We start from the raw sequence: 15,062 nt of genomic DNA on the forward strand, positions 1-15,062 counted from the left end.
TCCCAGTGAACTGGGAGCTCCCATTCAAAAGTGCTTAGAGGGACTTCAAAGTGCCATACGGCAAACTGTACGTGTCTGATTGACTGTGGGGAGGGAGGATGTGAGACTCATTGGTGTGGGAAGGGCAGAGAAAGGATGAGTGTGCTCTATCAATCAGCCAATCAAGCGATCAGATTTATTACACACACTTTATTGTATATGGAGTGAGCTTCTTACAAAACGATATGTATTGAGCAGTTCCAGGATTTGAAGGATGGAGACAACAGAATGTCTCTGTCTTGGTTTGTTTTTTATATGATTTTGTGATTTTCTTGACTGGAGTACTGTTATTGTTTTGTTACTTGCAATCATAACTTGATGACAGACTGTCTTAAATCTGACATTACAACAAACTACTATTTACTATTTATTTAACATCTTTGTTGAAACTTTTCACATTCATTCACAGGCATTATTTTCCTTAGTGTAGTAAATACTGAATGATCAGCCTTGCAGTCATTTTCCCTTTGAGACTGACAAGCCCCAACCCACACACATAACTTCTTGTGAAAGGGTTTACAAACCCTCTCAGTATGCCTCCGGATGCATCACTGTATTGAAAATCTTAGACAATTCATTTAAAGTTATCTCATTAATTAATTCATTTCAAAACATATGTTGGTTAGCATGTTTATGCAATTGCTGATCATAGATTGCAGTGTGTGAGAGACTAGGCAGTAGCAGAATAAGTAAGGAAGCAAATCAGAAGGCATCAACACTAAATTAGTGCTCTTTGTAAAACACAAACGTTCCAATTAAGCCGCACTTAAAACAAAATAAAGGGTTCCTCCTCCAACTACAAATGATTTCGTTGTATGTGTGTGCAATTTCACATTTCTCACCGTGGATGTGAAGATGTTCGTGTAGAAGGGAATGGGCCTACATTACACAACAGTTAAACATGTACAAAAACTCCTTTGCTGAGTATAAACCAAAGGCATGATCTCACCGTCTCTGCCTGGGTCCCTGTGCTCTGCGAAGCCAGACACAATCTCTTCATCTGGAGGAAAAGACACATGCTTTTCCCCTTTGCTTTTCTTGTGCAGCAGGGTTGGCACCGGACAACTGTCGCTGTCATTGTCACTTCGTTTGGTCATTGTTTCTGTTTCATAAATCCAACTTGATATTCTTTCTAGTGAAGGACCTGACTTTGAACAGACGTTGTTCACCTCAAATTGAAGAAGTTTGGTGACAGTTTAGCTCACTTTAGAATGCCATACAAAAGTATACCCTAGAATTAGATCTTTAGGTCAACAAACATCTTGCTGTCGTAGCAGCATCAATGGAACAGATGAGGTTTTCTAAGTGAATTTTTCCCTTGGCTCTGAAGTTCTGTTGTGGCTGCCTGGTATTAGCCTACCTATTTAGATACTGGACACCAGTATATCCATATATTATTAATGAGTCACATGTGTGTCCTGCACTGTAGGTGAAACCAAATCTGTCAAACCTGAGGTCAAATGAATTACCTACAAAAATGATATGCTCACAACCTCATAATCTTCCTCATCCACCAGTCCTGGTTTCATCGTTCCTCTTTTCTCTTCTCCTCCACCTCCATATTTCCAATTGTATTAAAAAAACACAATTTCCCATAATCCTTGTGAGTTTTAATATGTGGCGCAGTTCTTTTAACCAATAGGGTTGCGCAGATTTGTGAATCGCGTTCCTGTTTGAGAGTTTTGCGGGAAGTTCAGAGCCGCATCAAGGATAACTTTGGAAACAGCAGTAAAGGTAGATATTGACATGTTTTATTTTAATAAAATGCACAACTATTAAATGACTTGTGCATGCATCTGCACATCATAACGTAAATTACCATGACATGTGCCTCAACGATGTTACGTTGGCAAGCTAACGTAAGTCAGCGACTCATTCTGAAGACTTCAAAACGGCAGCAGAATGCAAGGCCACCATAATCGTTAACACTGTAGCTCGTTATTATTCCATGTAGCTACTGTATGTAATGTACTTTCAAGCTGCTCTGTGTTGCTAACTGGCTAACCAGCTCAAGAAAGCACCGAGACGTTTTGCTAGGTCTGCAGCCCAGTAATACTAGATGGTTCCGTGAAATTATACCAGCCAGCTAGCTAGCTATTTTAGCTGCTACTGTAGCAACACAATCCACAAGGAAAGTAGCTAGTGTCTGTTTCACTGCAGATGATTTGAACGGGAACAAGATTAAATCCTGTTGTACATAGTCATCTATCTAGAAAATTGTTCCACGCTGTATCTCCTAATTCCCGAGGAAAATAAGTATGGTCATATGGTAGACTATGTATTGTGTGAAATGTATATAAGCCATCTAGCTAACTATCGACTGTAATCTTAAATCGCAATCCAGATGCCGCCTAAAGCCAAGGCAGTAGGGAAGGGCAGAGGACCTGCTAAAAGGAAGCTGGCTGAGGAGTTCCCCCCGGGAGAGATACTGACAGACACTGGCAAGAAGTCCTGGAAACTGGGTGCTCCAATAGGACAGGGAGGCTTTGGACTGCTGTACTTGGGTAAGCAGAATTACGTCTATAGTATACAGAGGAAAGATAGAAATGAGCAAAGCAATCACTTTCTTTATACCTGTTCTTCTCCAGTTTACACAGCAAGTATTTTAACCTTTTGGTTTTCCCTCCAGCTGATGAAAATGCACCCAAACCAGTTGGAGCAAATGCTGCATATGTCATCAAAGTGGTGAGTCATCTGCTTAATTCTTCTAACTGACAGGGTTTCTGAATTCCCCTTCTGTTCTTCATGGTCAGATTAAGCTTCTTTTTATTAAAGTACAAGAGAGCCTGTTTTACCATCTAGCCTCAGTATAATGCTGTGCATATTAGTGACATGTAGAGTGAGAGTTTGGAATCATATCAATTCGTAACTACGTGTGTTTAAAAAAAATGTCTTCTTCCTAGGAACCAAGTGACAATGGACCTCTGTTTTCTGAACTCAAGTTTTACATGCGAGCTGCCAAGCCTGATCTGAGTATGCTGCCACACCCTCACTTATATTCTCACACATACACCCCCCCTCCACCAGCAGGAGGCCCTACAAACTTTCTCTTTACACAGAGCAAGGAGCAAACAATCAACTTTCTTAATTAAAAACAAAGTTGTGGGTTGTCTCTGTTCCTTTCTGGGCCTCTTACGGAAGAAGGCTCCTCGCTTACATAGTGCCTTTGGTGGCTGTGGCGTTCGCCCCAAGGCCACAGCTTTGCATTTTATATAATAACAATCCAAATGTCAATCTCCCCTGACAATTAACTGTTATATTACTAAGGAACCAGAGGCTCATATTTTATTCATGGGGAGTATCGCATTGTTGGTAAATATTTGTCCCACCAGCAGATTAGCTCGCGGCCGCACACATTCAGGTCTCCCCCCATGGAATTCTGCTCTTATTACTTTGAGCATCACCACCTCCACCAACATCAAGCTTATAATGTAGTTAGAGTGTATTGAAAGGGTATACCTAGAAATGGCTTCTTTTTTTGCATATTCAATTTCTATCATATTCAGATGAACATTTTCAATGTCAATTTTGAGTGATTTCTAAATTTTAAATATGATAGGCTTTCCTGTGAGTTTTTCCTTGTCTGCCTTGAGGGTTTAGGTTGGCTGAGGGGCAGTTCTATGGGCGTCTGTGAAGCCATCTGTGACATTGCTTGTAAAAAGGGCTATTCAAATGTATGTTTTTTTTAATGTTCTACCCATAATGGGTGTGATACTATTAGATTATTAGAGTTTTGACGTACTCATTTTTGACATTTTAGTTCAGACCTGGATGAAGTCTCACAAGATAAAGTATCTAGGTGTTCCAAAGTACTGGGGGTCAGGTCTTCATGAGAATGGAGGGAGACGGTGAGTCATTGGAGAGCTTTTCCAATTCCTTGACAGTAATCTTTCTCCCATACACTCAGGTAGATGGCTTTGTTCTTTGTAGGATTAACTTGCTTCAATCCAAGTCAGAGGACATTTGTGGTTAATCCAGCAAGCACAAATATATGCAGACAATATCTAGCATGCTTCAGCCACACCCAAACATACCTCATGCCGGTAAATACAATAGTTTTGGCTGACACATCAGGACAGGTATCTAAATAATTTCTGCTTCCTCTTGTATTCTCAGGTATAGGTTCATGGTGATGGACCGGTTTGGGACAGACCTGCAGAAGAAGTTTGAGGAGTGTGGAAAGAGCTTCTCCCGAAAGCTGGTCCTGCAGCTTGGGCTGAAACTCGTAAGATATTAACCATAGTTCCTTCATTCCACGCCAATCTGTTGTTGTGTTCTTCACGTCCCTCAATTTGGGACTCACAGTACTTAACCCTTGTGTTCTCTTCGGGTCATTCTGACCCATCAGTCATTGTTACCCACCGTCGTATTGTGACAACTTTACTGCATACAAAAACAAAGTGAAGAATTTTCTTTTAACCGTCGGGCTGTCTCAGACCCTCCACATTGCGAAGGTTAAAATAAAATTATTTTTATTTGTTTTTTTGTTGGGTAAAATTGGGTAAACACAACGATGGTTCGTTATGAACCTTTGGGTCATGTGACCCGAAGGCAGCACAAGGGTTAATAGAGCCGATATTTTGTTTTAACTTTAACTCTGTTCCAATGCTATACCAATAATATATGACTAATATGAAATATTTTTTTTGTTGTCAATTCCTTCTTTCTTTAGCTGGATATACTGGAGTACATCCACGAGCATGAGTATGTTCATGCCGACATCAAAGCGTCCAACCTCCTCCTCAGCCACAGCAACCCCGACCAGGTCAGTACACGCCCTCCCCCTTCCCCCTCATAGGGCTCTAATCACCAACCACCTCCACACACATCAGCCTCCATAAACCCGGTTGAAGTGCCGTTTGAAAAAACGCCCCCCCCACAGTACAATCAACCCAAATAAACAGTATCAAAAGGCCCACTCTGCCAGAATAATTCCAAACGCCTGATACACTCATGTATTTGACGCAGGTCAGATAGTTATTTCAGAAACACACTTTGAAGGCTTAGGCTACTGTTAATACTTCACTGAAATAATGTCACATAATTGCCTGGAATGGAGACATTTTCCTACAAAGTCCACCTACCCACCTTCCTACCTCTCCAAACAAGCAAAGCCTCTTTGACCCCTAGATATGTAAAGGGAAAAAAAACGGGCTTGATATTTATTTTGATTATAATGCTCTTGTGCAGCTACATTAGATTCAATTAAGTGTGTGTGAGAAGGAGGCGAGCGGGGTGCTTTTATTGTGTGTCTCTAAACACAGGGAGAGATTAGACTGCAGCTAAGAGCTCTTTTGAGCAAACAAGGTGGGGGGACATGGGGCAAATATTTAATTTGGGGATTAATAATGTATCAGTGGTGTGTTATTAAAAGTGCTATTTTTAAAATTACAATTTAGAAAATCAAGCCCTGGGGATTTGGAGGGGGGTTAGCGGTACAGCGCGGCCGCTAGCTCTCTGCCACTGGCCTACAGAGTTATTGGAAACACTTGTTTGGGACTCATAAAGATGTATTTATTGTGAAATTGTCATTTTGGAGCAGGCTGCAGGCAATGGTTAACCTTATTTGTATATTTATACATACACATTATGCATATGCATACACACATAGGGTGGATGTATTGTTAAGGCATGCTTTAGCTTGAATTGAATTAGATGTTTCTGTGTGTGTGTGTGTGTGTGCATGAATTGGTCTTGTTTTGTTTGTGAACCTGTAGGTTTACTTAGTAGATTATGGACTAGCCTATAGGTACTGTCCCGAGGGCGTCCTGAAGGACTACAAGGAGGACCCCAAGAGGTGCCACGACGGCACCATCGAGTTCACCAGCATCGACGCACACAAAGGAGTGTGTAAGTACCACACTGGACCAGCAGCACACGACAGCAGAGCCAGTTATTCGGATGTTTCCCATGGATCAGGACTCTCAAGGCAGTGTGTGGTGAAGGTGTAAGGCAGTGTGACGTGAAGGTGTAAGGCTGTGTGACGTGAAGGTGTAAGGCAGTGTGACGTGAAGGTGTAAGGCTGTGTATGTGGTTCCCCGCAGCTCCGTGCAGGAGAGGAGACCTGGAGATCCTGGGCTACTGCATGGTGCAGTGGCTGTGTGGCCAGCTGCCCTGGGAGGACAAGCTCCAGGACCCTGTCTACGTCAGGGACTCCAAGATCAAGTGAGATGACACACTCACAGGCGTGCAACCTGAGAACATGTATCACACACACAGAGAACATGTACCACACACACACACACACACACAGAAAACATGTACCACACTCACAAAGAGAACATGTACCGCACACACACACACACACTCACAGAGAACATGTACCACACTCACACACAGACAACATGTACCACACAGAGAACATGTACCACACACACACACACAGTGAACATGTAACACACTCACAAAGAGAACATGTACCGCACACGCACACACACACACACTCACAGAGAACATGTACCACACTCACACACAGACAACATGTACCACACAGAGATTATGTACCACACACTCACACACACACAGAGAACATGTAACACACACACACACACAGAACATGTAACACACACACACACACACACACAGAACATGTACCACACACATTCGTGTGCACACAGACTTATGTTTTGCTGGGGCTTGCACAGACGCCCATTCTTACAAGTACACACACCTCTCACAAATGAGGTAAAACAGCATCCAAAGAGATATTTCAGGACATCTTTGTTTACCCTCGTGGCTGTTTGTGTGAACTTCAGCCAGCGTGGAAGCTGTCCGTGACAGCGCACAGACAGCAGTTGTAAACCATGTCACACTGAGGATTAGTTAATGGTATGTGCCAGTAATTAACGGTATGCCATTGAAAGGCCCAAGGAGCTTGTAAAAGCCGTAGACATTAAACCAGCTCTTGTTGTGTTTGTGTGTGTGTGTGCTGCCTTTCCAGTTGATGTGCTGAGATTCTAACTTGTTGACTTGCTCCAACAGATGCCAAGAGAATGTCTCAGAGTTCATCTCCAAATGTTTCCCCTCTGAAGACAAACCAGGTAAGGGCATCAACGCAAATGTGTGACTTGTATATAGATATACATAGAATTGTATAAAAAAAAAGAAAGAAATGCATGTACGTGCAATTGGTCCTCGCAGTGTTTGCAAGTGAAACAGTGTGCTGTGGATCGGGGCCTTGAGAAACACCTGTGTTGCCAACAGAATGAAACTCCTGCTTCTGTTTACAGCCAGGGCGCTAATTGAACTGAAGCACCTCCTGGTTTGACTCGCACACACGCTCACTTCGACATGTGCTCATATACGGCGCACGCTTCTTCTTTACCTCGTAATGTCTGTTCCCTCTCATAATGAGCAGAGGGACCTGTTGATTCATGCTCGTAATGAGCGCTAATTCATTAGCACCGCTGCTAATTCCCCTCGGCCAAAAACTTCCCACTTTAACTTTGCGGTGAGGCGGCAAACTCCTCTCCCATGAAGGGTGCATTAGCGCAAGGCACAGGCGGGGGCGGGGGGGGGGGGAGGGCTCGAGCAAAGTTGATTTGCTTTAGAGTGAGACGGAGTTCCATGTGTTTTAACCCTTTTTGCTTTTAAATTGGAAAGTACATTAGAAATCCCTTTCACAACGCGCACACCGTACCGCCAAACCCTGCCGTACCCTCACCAGCGCTCCTGCTCGGCTCGGCGGCCGGCAGCCAGCGTGACAGAAGGGGCGCGTTCGACGCCACAACCGCCACAGGCTGTTGTCACGGCGTGCATCGCAATAAGCCAGAGGAGAGATGGACCTGTACCGTCATGGCCGCCATCCTAATCATCGTCATCATCACGCTGTCTCATTCTGTTTGGTGTGACCGCTCTTAGTGCCAGGCGAGGGTAAACAACAGTCTGGGTTTGGGGGGAACGGAAAGAGGGAAGGGGTGATGAGAAGGAACGTCAGAGCAGAAGGAGGGAAGGAAACGCGACATGCAGTGCACCCCCCCCCCCCACACACACACACACACTCTCCTCTTTCCGTTCCCTGTCCGTCACCTCTCTCTCTCGCTCTCTCTCTCACGCTGCATAGCCCCTGGGTCAGTTTCCGAGCGTGGCGCCATGAAGAGGGATTGCAAACAGGAACTAGCAGCTTATTTGGCAGAAGCTTTTGGGACAATGTGGCGTGTTCACCACCGGCGCTGCGAGCGCTTGCGTTCGCGCGTCAACTCGGCGGCCCGCCGCCGCGTGGCGCCTTGTCGCGTCTTTAAGGGCCCTCCGAGTTTCCATTCTGTTTACTGTGAAGCGAGTAGAACAAAAGGATGTGTGATGAATTGGATGTTTTCCCAACAGAGTCTTTGATCTTCAAATTCAAGAAATCACTTTCATTCCGTGGAATAAAACAAACAGCACCCTCTTCAGTGTTATTATACCTCTGAAACCACACGTGAAAGCCTAATTGTGTTTTCCATGCGATTTTTTTCTTTTCAAACATCAGATGAACTTGAGAAGTTCATGGAAGAGGTCAAGTCCCTGAGCTATACGGACAAACCGGCCTATCAGAAGCTGCGTTCCATCCTGCAGGCGGGGCTAAAGTCCATCGGCGCCAAAGATGATGATAAGCTGGATTTCTCAACTCAGGTCAACGGTGCCGGGCCCTCGTCTCCTGTCAAGGTCAGTATCCACACACACACACCAAGCTGTAAGAGGTGTGTCATGCACCTCCACACGTGCCTCTACATTTTCAAAAACCTTGCTTAATCCTAGACCCTTAAAAGGGATCCGGTTTCAACCCCATTTAATTTGTTTACCTGTCAAAGCCATTTTGAAATGTAAAAATGCACGCTCACGAGCCGTGGCTAATTGAGCAGGTTAGCACAGCTAACACAGAGCACATTGATTTTTCAAATACAATTAAAGCTTGATGCTTTTAACAGATGATGCCTTGACCGTTTCTTATTGACGTGTCACCCCCCTCCCCGAACGCATGACACAAACATATACACGATGAGGGCTACCCATTGTATAGTCAGGCCAGTTTGTGTTCCTAAACCTGGTTGCATTTTTCTCCTGGGTTGTTTGAGACGGCTCAAGAGCACGATGTATCTGCCACCCCTAACCCACTCCCTCCTTTTACTCTCATGTCTCTGCTTCATCTTCATCATCCACCTTTTCCCCTCGACTCTTTGCTCTCCTCTTCCGCCTCTCCTTCTTTCACTTTTTGCCGTCTCCCTTTTTCCGATGCGTTCCCTCCCTTCCTCCCTCCCATTTCTTTCTCTGTCCATCTCCCCTCTACCTCACCCTCTCTCTCTCGCTCGCTCGCTCGCTCGCTGCCCTCCGTCTCTGGAACAGGTCTGCGAGGTACACTACCCATGTTTATCCCTCGGCTAATGTTCCACAAATGTGCTGAAACGCTAACCTTAGGAGATCCGCCGTGCCTCCCGCAATCAACGCCCTCTCCCTCCATCCATCTTTCTTTTTCTCCTTTCGTTCTTAACTCCTCTCCTCCATCCATCTTTCTTTTTCTCCTTTCGTTCTTAACTCCTCCCCTCCATCCCCCTCCTCTGTCTCTTTCCCTCATCCGTCCCGTCCGCCACTCCTCATTGTCTCTCGTCCTCCCTTACCCCTTACCCCCCCTCCGCCCCAAGCCTCTGTCACGCTCTTGTTCTTTTCCCTTTCCCTCCCCGCTTTCGTCTATGGCGCTCGCCCGCACGCCTGCATATGGAAGGTGCCACCGGGGAGCTGGCCCGTGCCAGCGGAGGGGTTACCTGCTCCCGCCGCCGTTATTGTATGTAATTATCCAGCCAATCTGTTCACCTCAGCGGGGTCCGCATGGTAATCATGAGGAAGAAATTGGGCAAAAATGGAAGGCGGCAAAAAGAGGAGAGAGTGGGGGGGGGGGGGGGGGGGGGTCGGAGTGTGTGGGGCGGGGGGGTGGAGGGGGGCGCTTGGTGAGCGATAGTTCAAGTCCAGGTGAGGATTTGGGGGGGGGGTATGTGAGGGGGTTCATTACAGGGAGAGAGAGAAAGAAAAAGGGAGGGACGGGTTTTGATTGCCGTCGTTAAGTGCACCTCTCCTTCCTGTGACGCCAAGGCCCCGATACAATGAGAATGATCGCAGGGACGAATTATTTTCTATCTTTTTTTTTCTCTTTTCAGAGAGCCAAATTAAAGTCGTGTTTCATGGAAATGCTAAAAGGTTACGTCTACCTTTTTTTCCCCCCTGAGTGTTCAAATCGGGGAAAAATCCTGAAATCGGCTCCCTGACGTCTTCACAACATCTGTGAGACACCAGAATGATCCTCTGCCAAATGCGGCTATTTAGATTGCGACGGTCAAAATGTTCTAATGGGTCATTTTAATATGTTAGATCTGCCAAGGGCATCCTCGTTTGCTACGCAGCAATAATTATATCTGCTCGAACATCAGCAATGCTGGTTGCAAGCCTCCAGCCGTTCAAACCGTTTCAATCGAGAAGTCCTGGTAACCTAGCTTCACCTTCTTCTAGGCACCTTCAAGCCACCCAGTCAGTGGGGAGGTCGGACTTCATGTCTTCATCGCTCGGAGATGAGTTGTTCACTCTTTCTTGTTTCTCTTCACTTTCACAGAAGACCACCAAGCGAAAGAAAGTGGTGGAGAAAGAGGAGGATGAGACTGACGGTATGCCAGCCAAGAAAAGGGCTGTCGCCAGGAAGAAAGGTAAGCTTCTCCTCCTTTAAGGTTTTCTGTTCTCTTTAAATTGCCGGGCTGCTTTAGTGTTCCAAAATCCACAGGTCCCATAGACACCAGACCTAGGAAGCCCGCAACCATAGGAACAATTTCATGTCATCCCTTTTGACTAATGTGGAGGAGTGCTGTGAAGTTCTCCATGAGACTAACTTCTGTCTGTGTCATGGCAGCCGTCAATGGGGTCAAGAAAAGTACCAGCACCAGCGCTGAGGAGGCAGTGAGTCCAAAGAAGGCCCCTCCCAAGAGGAAAGCTGCTGTCAGTGCCAAAACAGCGTCCCCAGAACCACAAGTCAAGAAGGGCAGAGGAAGACCCAAGAAAAACCCATAGTCTACCTCTCATCCATTCCTTCTGTCTCTCTCTGTTTCTCAATCTTCTAACCCCTTTTCACTGATTTTAAGAAATGTACTTTTTTGGATTTTTGTACAGTCTGGTTTGTAACTGTCTGTTCTGCTATTTTTTTTGTCATTGGCCTTTATTAGCACGCCTGAATAATCGGATGATAACGCCACTGGTTGGATAATAAATACATTTTAAGATTGTTGTGAGTATTATTTATTTACTTATACTTGTTTTATCTACCTCTTAATAGATGTGACGTATCAACTGTAAGAGGAAGATACAGGAGAGGTTTTGACTCAGTTTTACCCTCTTCTACTGCCTGGTTTAACTCTTTAGCTCGAGTGCGCTCTTGAATTCTCCAAAAATGCGTATGTCCTCACTGTGAATCTCTGATATGCTGTGACGGCGTGGATATTAGCTAGGCAGCACTTTCTTTCCCCTATCCAGTCAGGTTACATCAGAGAGGAGTTTGGGAATGGAGATGAGATGTGTTTCATAAGTATTTAAACAGGGTTTTAAGTAGAGCTGGTCATCTTTCTGTACTGCAACGTTCATTGGAGCACCATTCCCAAATTAAGGCCTGATGGGGATTAAAGTTTGCTCGGAGCTCTTGATGTGGCCCTGTGTCTGGGCCTGCTGCCCCCGCTGCCTTCCTCCTTCACCGCAGACCACTGGCCAAACAGGACAAGTTATTGGAGCTGATAAGTAGGGACGCAAATTGGTCAACATCATTTGAGAAACTGCTGCAAATTAGAGCGATTTGTCTTTAAAAGACCCAGTTGGAAATGGATGATTCCAGCCAAGCGTAGGTCAAGGGGACTAATGTGTATTAGTATCAGAGGAAAACCTTTGACAAACATTTGACAAAAATAAAGTTGGTCACATGATGTTTGTAAATATATTTGGCTATGAGTCTTAGTATGTTCAAATGGGTCATTATAGAAATTGGTTTTGTCTTGGTTGAAAATGTTCTTGGTTGATAACATCCTTATGAAACTATCCTTTGATGAGAGGATGTGTTTAGCCTTGGTGCTGTGTCCCTGGTTCTGTCATGTTTAGTATATGATGTCCCTACTGTGACAGTGAGCCCTGGCCTCGTCACACCTCAGACCCTGATTCTTCTGTTAGAGTGGGCCGCACACACACAAAGGAAGATGGCATTCCTAATGTTTGTGTTTGGTGGGGCCTGGGGGGGGGGCCCTATGGCTGAAGGTGGCATCGATCCCTCCAGCCGCAGGAGCATTAAGTGCCCCCCTGCCTGAAGCCCACCTACACACACAACACACACACAAGCATACACCCAACCAGCACACCACCACCTTCTCAACCACACACTGACCTTGGGGGCGCATAGCCATTGCTCCTCAGTAGGGGGCAGTAGCACATAATGATAGACACATCGGAGGGGGGTGGGTCCAGGGGAGGGAAGGACAGAGGAGGGCACTTAAACATAACACCACCACCTGTTTCCCCTTCCTGGCCAGCACACACACTAAACGATGGGAGATGCCATAATTCCACCCACGACCCACTACTGCGGTCATTGATTGACCGGAATCTTTTCCCCGGGCGCTTGTGTGCTGGCTGTACACCCCCGCCTGCTGCTTGCCCACCAGGCTGGGGCCGAGGGCGGCACGGCGGAGCGTGAACGCTTCCCAGCAGTGGCCTGTTAAGCGCACCTGCCTAAACCGTGTGTGACACCATGATATGGATGTCAACTGCCCCAGCCTGCCACCACGTTCAAAAACTCAATAACACACCGTTGGGGACCCTGCAGTTTGTGCCAATTGTCACTATTTTGGTGCTAAAAACCCCAAAGTGTTCTAAGTTTTTCCAGAGAGAGCAAGAGCGCTGTTTAAAAAGGCTTCATGCAGTGTGTTGAAAGTTTCCCGCGAAAGATTGGAACAGAGAGAGAGAGAGTGGAAGAGAAGTGTGAGGCGAGTGTTATTTTTCATCCGAGTGTGAAGGGTTTATTTGCATGTTTGTGTGCTCTGATGTAGCGTGGAACATCTGCCAGAGGAAGTGGAACACGGGATGTGTGCTTCAGCGTGCAACCTGCCTTGCAGGTATTCCCTTTCTTGTGTTTGCCTGCAGTGTGTGTGTGCACGTGTACGGGTTTTTATGTATGAGAAGACACTGCAATGTGTTTGTGTGTGCACGCCTGAATGTTTGTAAATGTGTACTGCATTTACTAATGTGTTTTTATATTTTCAACTTTTGTGTGTTCATATTTTCACACTCATGTAACATGGAGGTCAGAGGGGATAGTGGATTTTATCTTGGCTGGCCTGTTGAAGTAAACTTTTCTTGTGGTGAGTTTTCTTTTTCTCCCGATGAACAAGATATATCGAAAAGAAACAAAAAGAAAGTAGAAGAGAATACTCTTCTACTTTTGACTTTCAGGACATGTTGCTCCCAAGGTTTGTGGTAAGAAAATGTATTCATGTGAGACTTCTGTGTTTTGTGGCAAAGTGTATGAAAGAAAATGTTGGTAATGTGTCCTCAGGAGCCAGAATGTTCCGTGTTGAAGATGTGAGTGATACTACTGAATACCATTGTCCCCCTTGGAGCGCATTATGAGTTCCAACTCTGTTTTAAGACTTCGCACACACTTGTTTGGCTTATTCATAGTCTAACTACACGTTATCTCTGGAAAAGAATGAAGGAGAAAAAAACGAAATCCCCACGCTGTAATCGTCCACACCTATCTCCACCCGAGTTGCTGATGAAAAGGAATGACAGAAATTTCACTCTTATTATGTTACGATTTACACTCCCATCCCCCTTGATAACTCCCCCATCCACCCACTACACACACAAACCACTCAAAAACGAAAAAAGGCCAAAACAGAATCATCATCACACACACACCAACAGAACAATGGAACTACACACACATTCCAGGTGCGGGGGGGGGGGGGGAGGTGTCTTGTTTTGGGGGAGGGGGAGGCCTAAAAAAGATTATTTTTCAATGCAGTAACGGTACATTTGGCATTCTAGTTGTGTGTAAATATTAGAAATCAGCGGGTTCCTCGTATTGGGAGAAGCCAGCCAAAGAGAGGGGCCTAAGACATGCGTCCTTATCGGTATTGTATTCACACTACACGCTCTTCCTGCTGTTTCTAATCTGCAGTTGCCGCTGTGAGCAAAACTGGACAGGCATTTATTGTCTCAGCGGGGGAACGCTTGACAAGAGAATGTTAAACACTCCAGTACCTGCAATTTTCAAAGGCGATACCAGACATGATAAAATGTAGATACACGCTTAATTCAATGTTTTTAAGGGAGGGCGAGACGACAGAGAAAAGCCAACCCGAGCCCCCAAAAAAGCGTCCAAACAAACAGAAGTGTTTTTGTTTGCTGCTTTTTATTTTTTTGGTGTCTTTCTAATCTTGTTTTGTTTGTGTGTGTGTGTTCTTTTTTTTGAACACTTGTATGTTTACCAGGGCTGAGTTGCCTCCACTAAGAGCTTCAGAAGCTGCAGGGAGAAAGAGTCGCTCCAAGAAGAAAGTAGAGCTCGGTCCGCAGGCCAAATTTTGAAAGGCTTTAATTCGATTTAGCCCTGGCAGCGGCGTTGAGTGGGCTTAGCGGTCATCAAAAAGACATGTTCATCAGTGTGCGGCACGCTGCCTGACTCCGAGCTGTCCGTGCTTAACATCCACCCCCCACCTCCTCACTTCCCCTCTCACTGAATACCCTACCGCCCTCCTCCCCAACCTCACAGCCACTTCCCACCCACCTTCACTCTTCCTCAAGCTCTCGGACAAGTGAGGAGTGTGCCAACCGATGTGGTGGTGGTTTGGGCGGGGGATGATGGGTGTCGGGGGGGTGGAGGGGGGTGGGGGGGGGATGTTAGTGGCATGTTGCCGTCAACACAGGAGGCAATGTCGTGACAGGGCAGTCTTAATTACGGTGACGTGGGACGCGTATCTTACACGAGCAGAGAGAGAGAGAGAGACACAGAGAGAGAGTGAGAGTGCTGTCCT

At 45.7% G+C, this 15,062-nt stretch overlaps 2 protein-coding genes across 5 annotated transcripts in view; one reads left to right on the forward strand and one right to left on the reverse strand.

Moving 5' to 3' along the window:
• si:dkey-288a3.2 (protein phosphatase 1 regulatory subunit 37) overlaps window positions 1–1,136 on the reverse strand; it is a 36,505-nt gene extending 35,369 nt beyond the window's left edge. The window contains exon 1 of the mRNA XM_067243882.1: window positions 989–1,136. Coding sequence (XP_067099983.1) covers window positions 989–1,136 — 148 coding nt within the window. The remainder of the gene's footprint in view (window positions 1–988) is intronic.
• Window positions 1,137–1,716: 580 nt separating this feature from the next.
• Window positions 1,717–11,277, forward strand: vrk1 (VRK serine/threonine kinase 1). 4 transcript variants are annotated; one of them, XM_067243188.1, is made up of 13 exons: window positions 1,717–1,773; window positions 2,384–2,543; window positions 2,669–2,724; window positions 2,943–3,012; window positions 3,800–3,887; window positions 4,156–4,264; window positions 4,712–4,804; window positions 5,757–5,889; window positions 6,084–6,204; window positions 7,021–7,079; window positions 8,507–8,682; window positions 10,616–10,706; window positions 10,907–11,277. In XM_067243188.1, the coding sequence occupies exons 2-13, from the start codon at window positions 2,384–2,386 to the stop codon at window positions 11,062–11,064; spliced, it is 1,314 nt and encodes a 437-aa protein (XP_067099289.1). In that variant the 5' UTR covers window positions 1,717–1,773; the 3' UTR covers window positions 11,065–11,277. The 4 variants fall into 4 exon arrangements, with proteins under 4 accessions (XP_067099289.1, XP_067099288.1, XP_067099290.1 ...); XM_067243187.1 differs by lacking the exon at window positions 1,717–1,773 and adding an exon at window positions 1,882–1,898; XM_067243189.1 differs by lacking the exon at window positions 1,717–1,773 and adding an exon at window positions 2,007–2,076.
• The last annotated feature ends 3,785 nt before the right edge of the window (window positions 11,278–15,062 follow it).

The sequence above is a fragment of the Osmerus mordax genome, chromosome 9 (genome assembly GCF_038355195.1).
Source record: "Osmerus mordax isolate fOsmMor3 chromosome 9, fOsmMor3.pri, whole genome shotgun sequence".
In the NCBI taxonomy this organism is placed as follows: Eukaryota; Metazoa; Chordata; class Actinopteri; order Osmeriformes; family Osmeridae; genus Osmerus; species Osmerus mordax.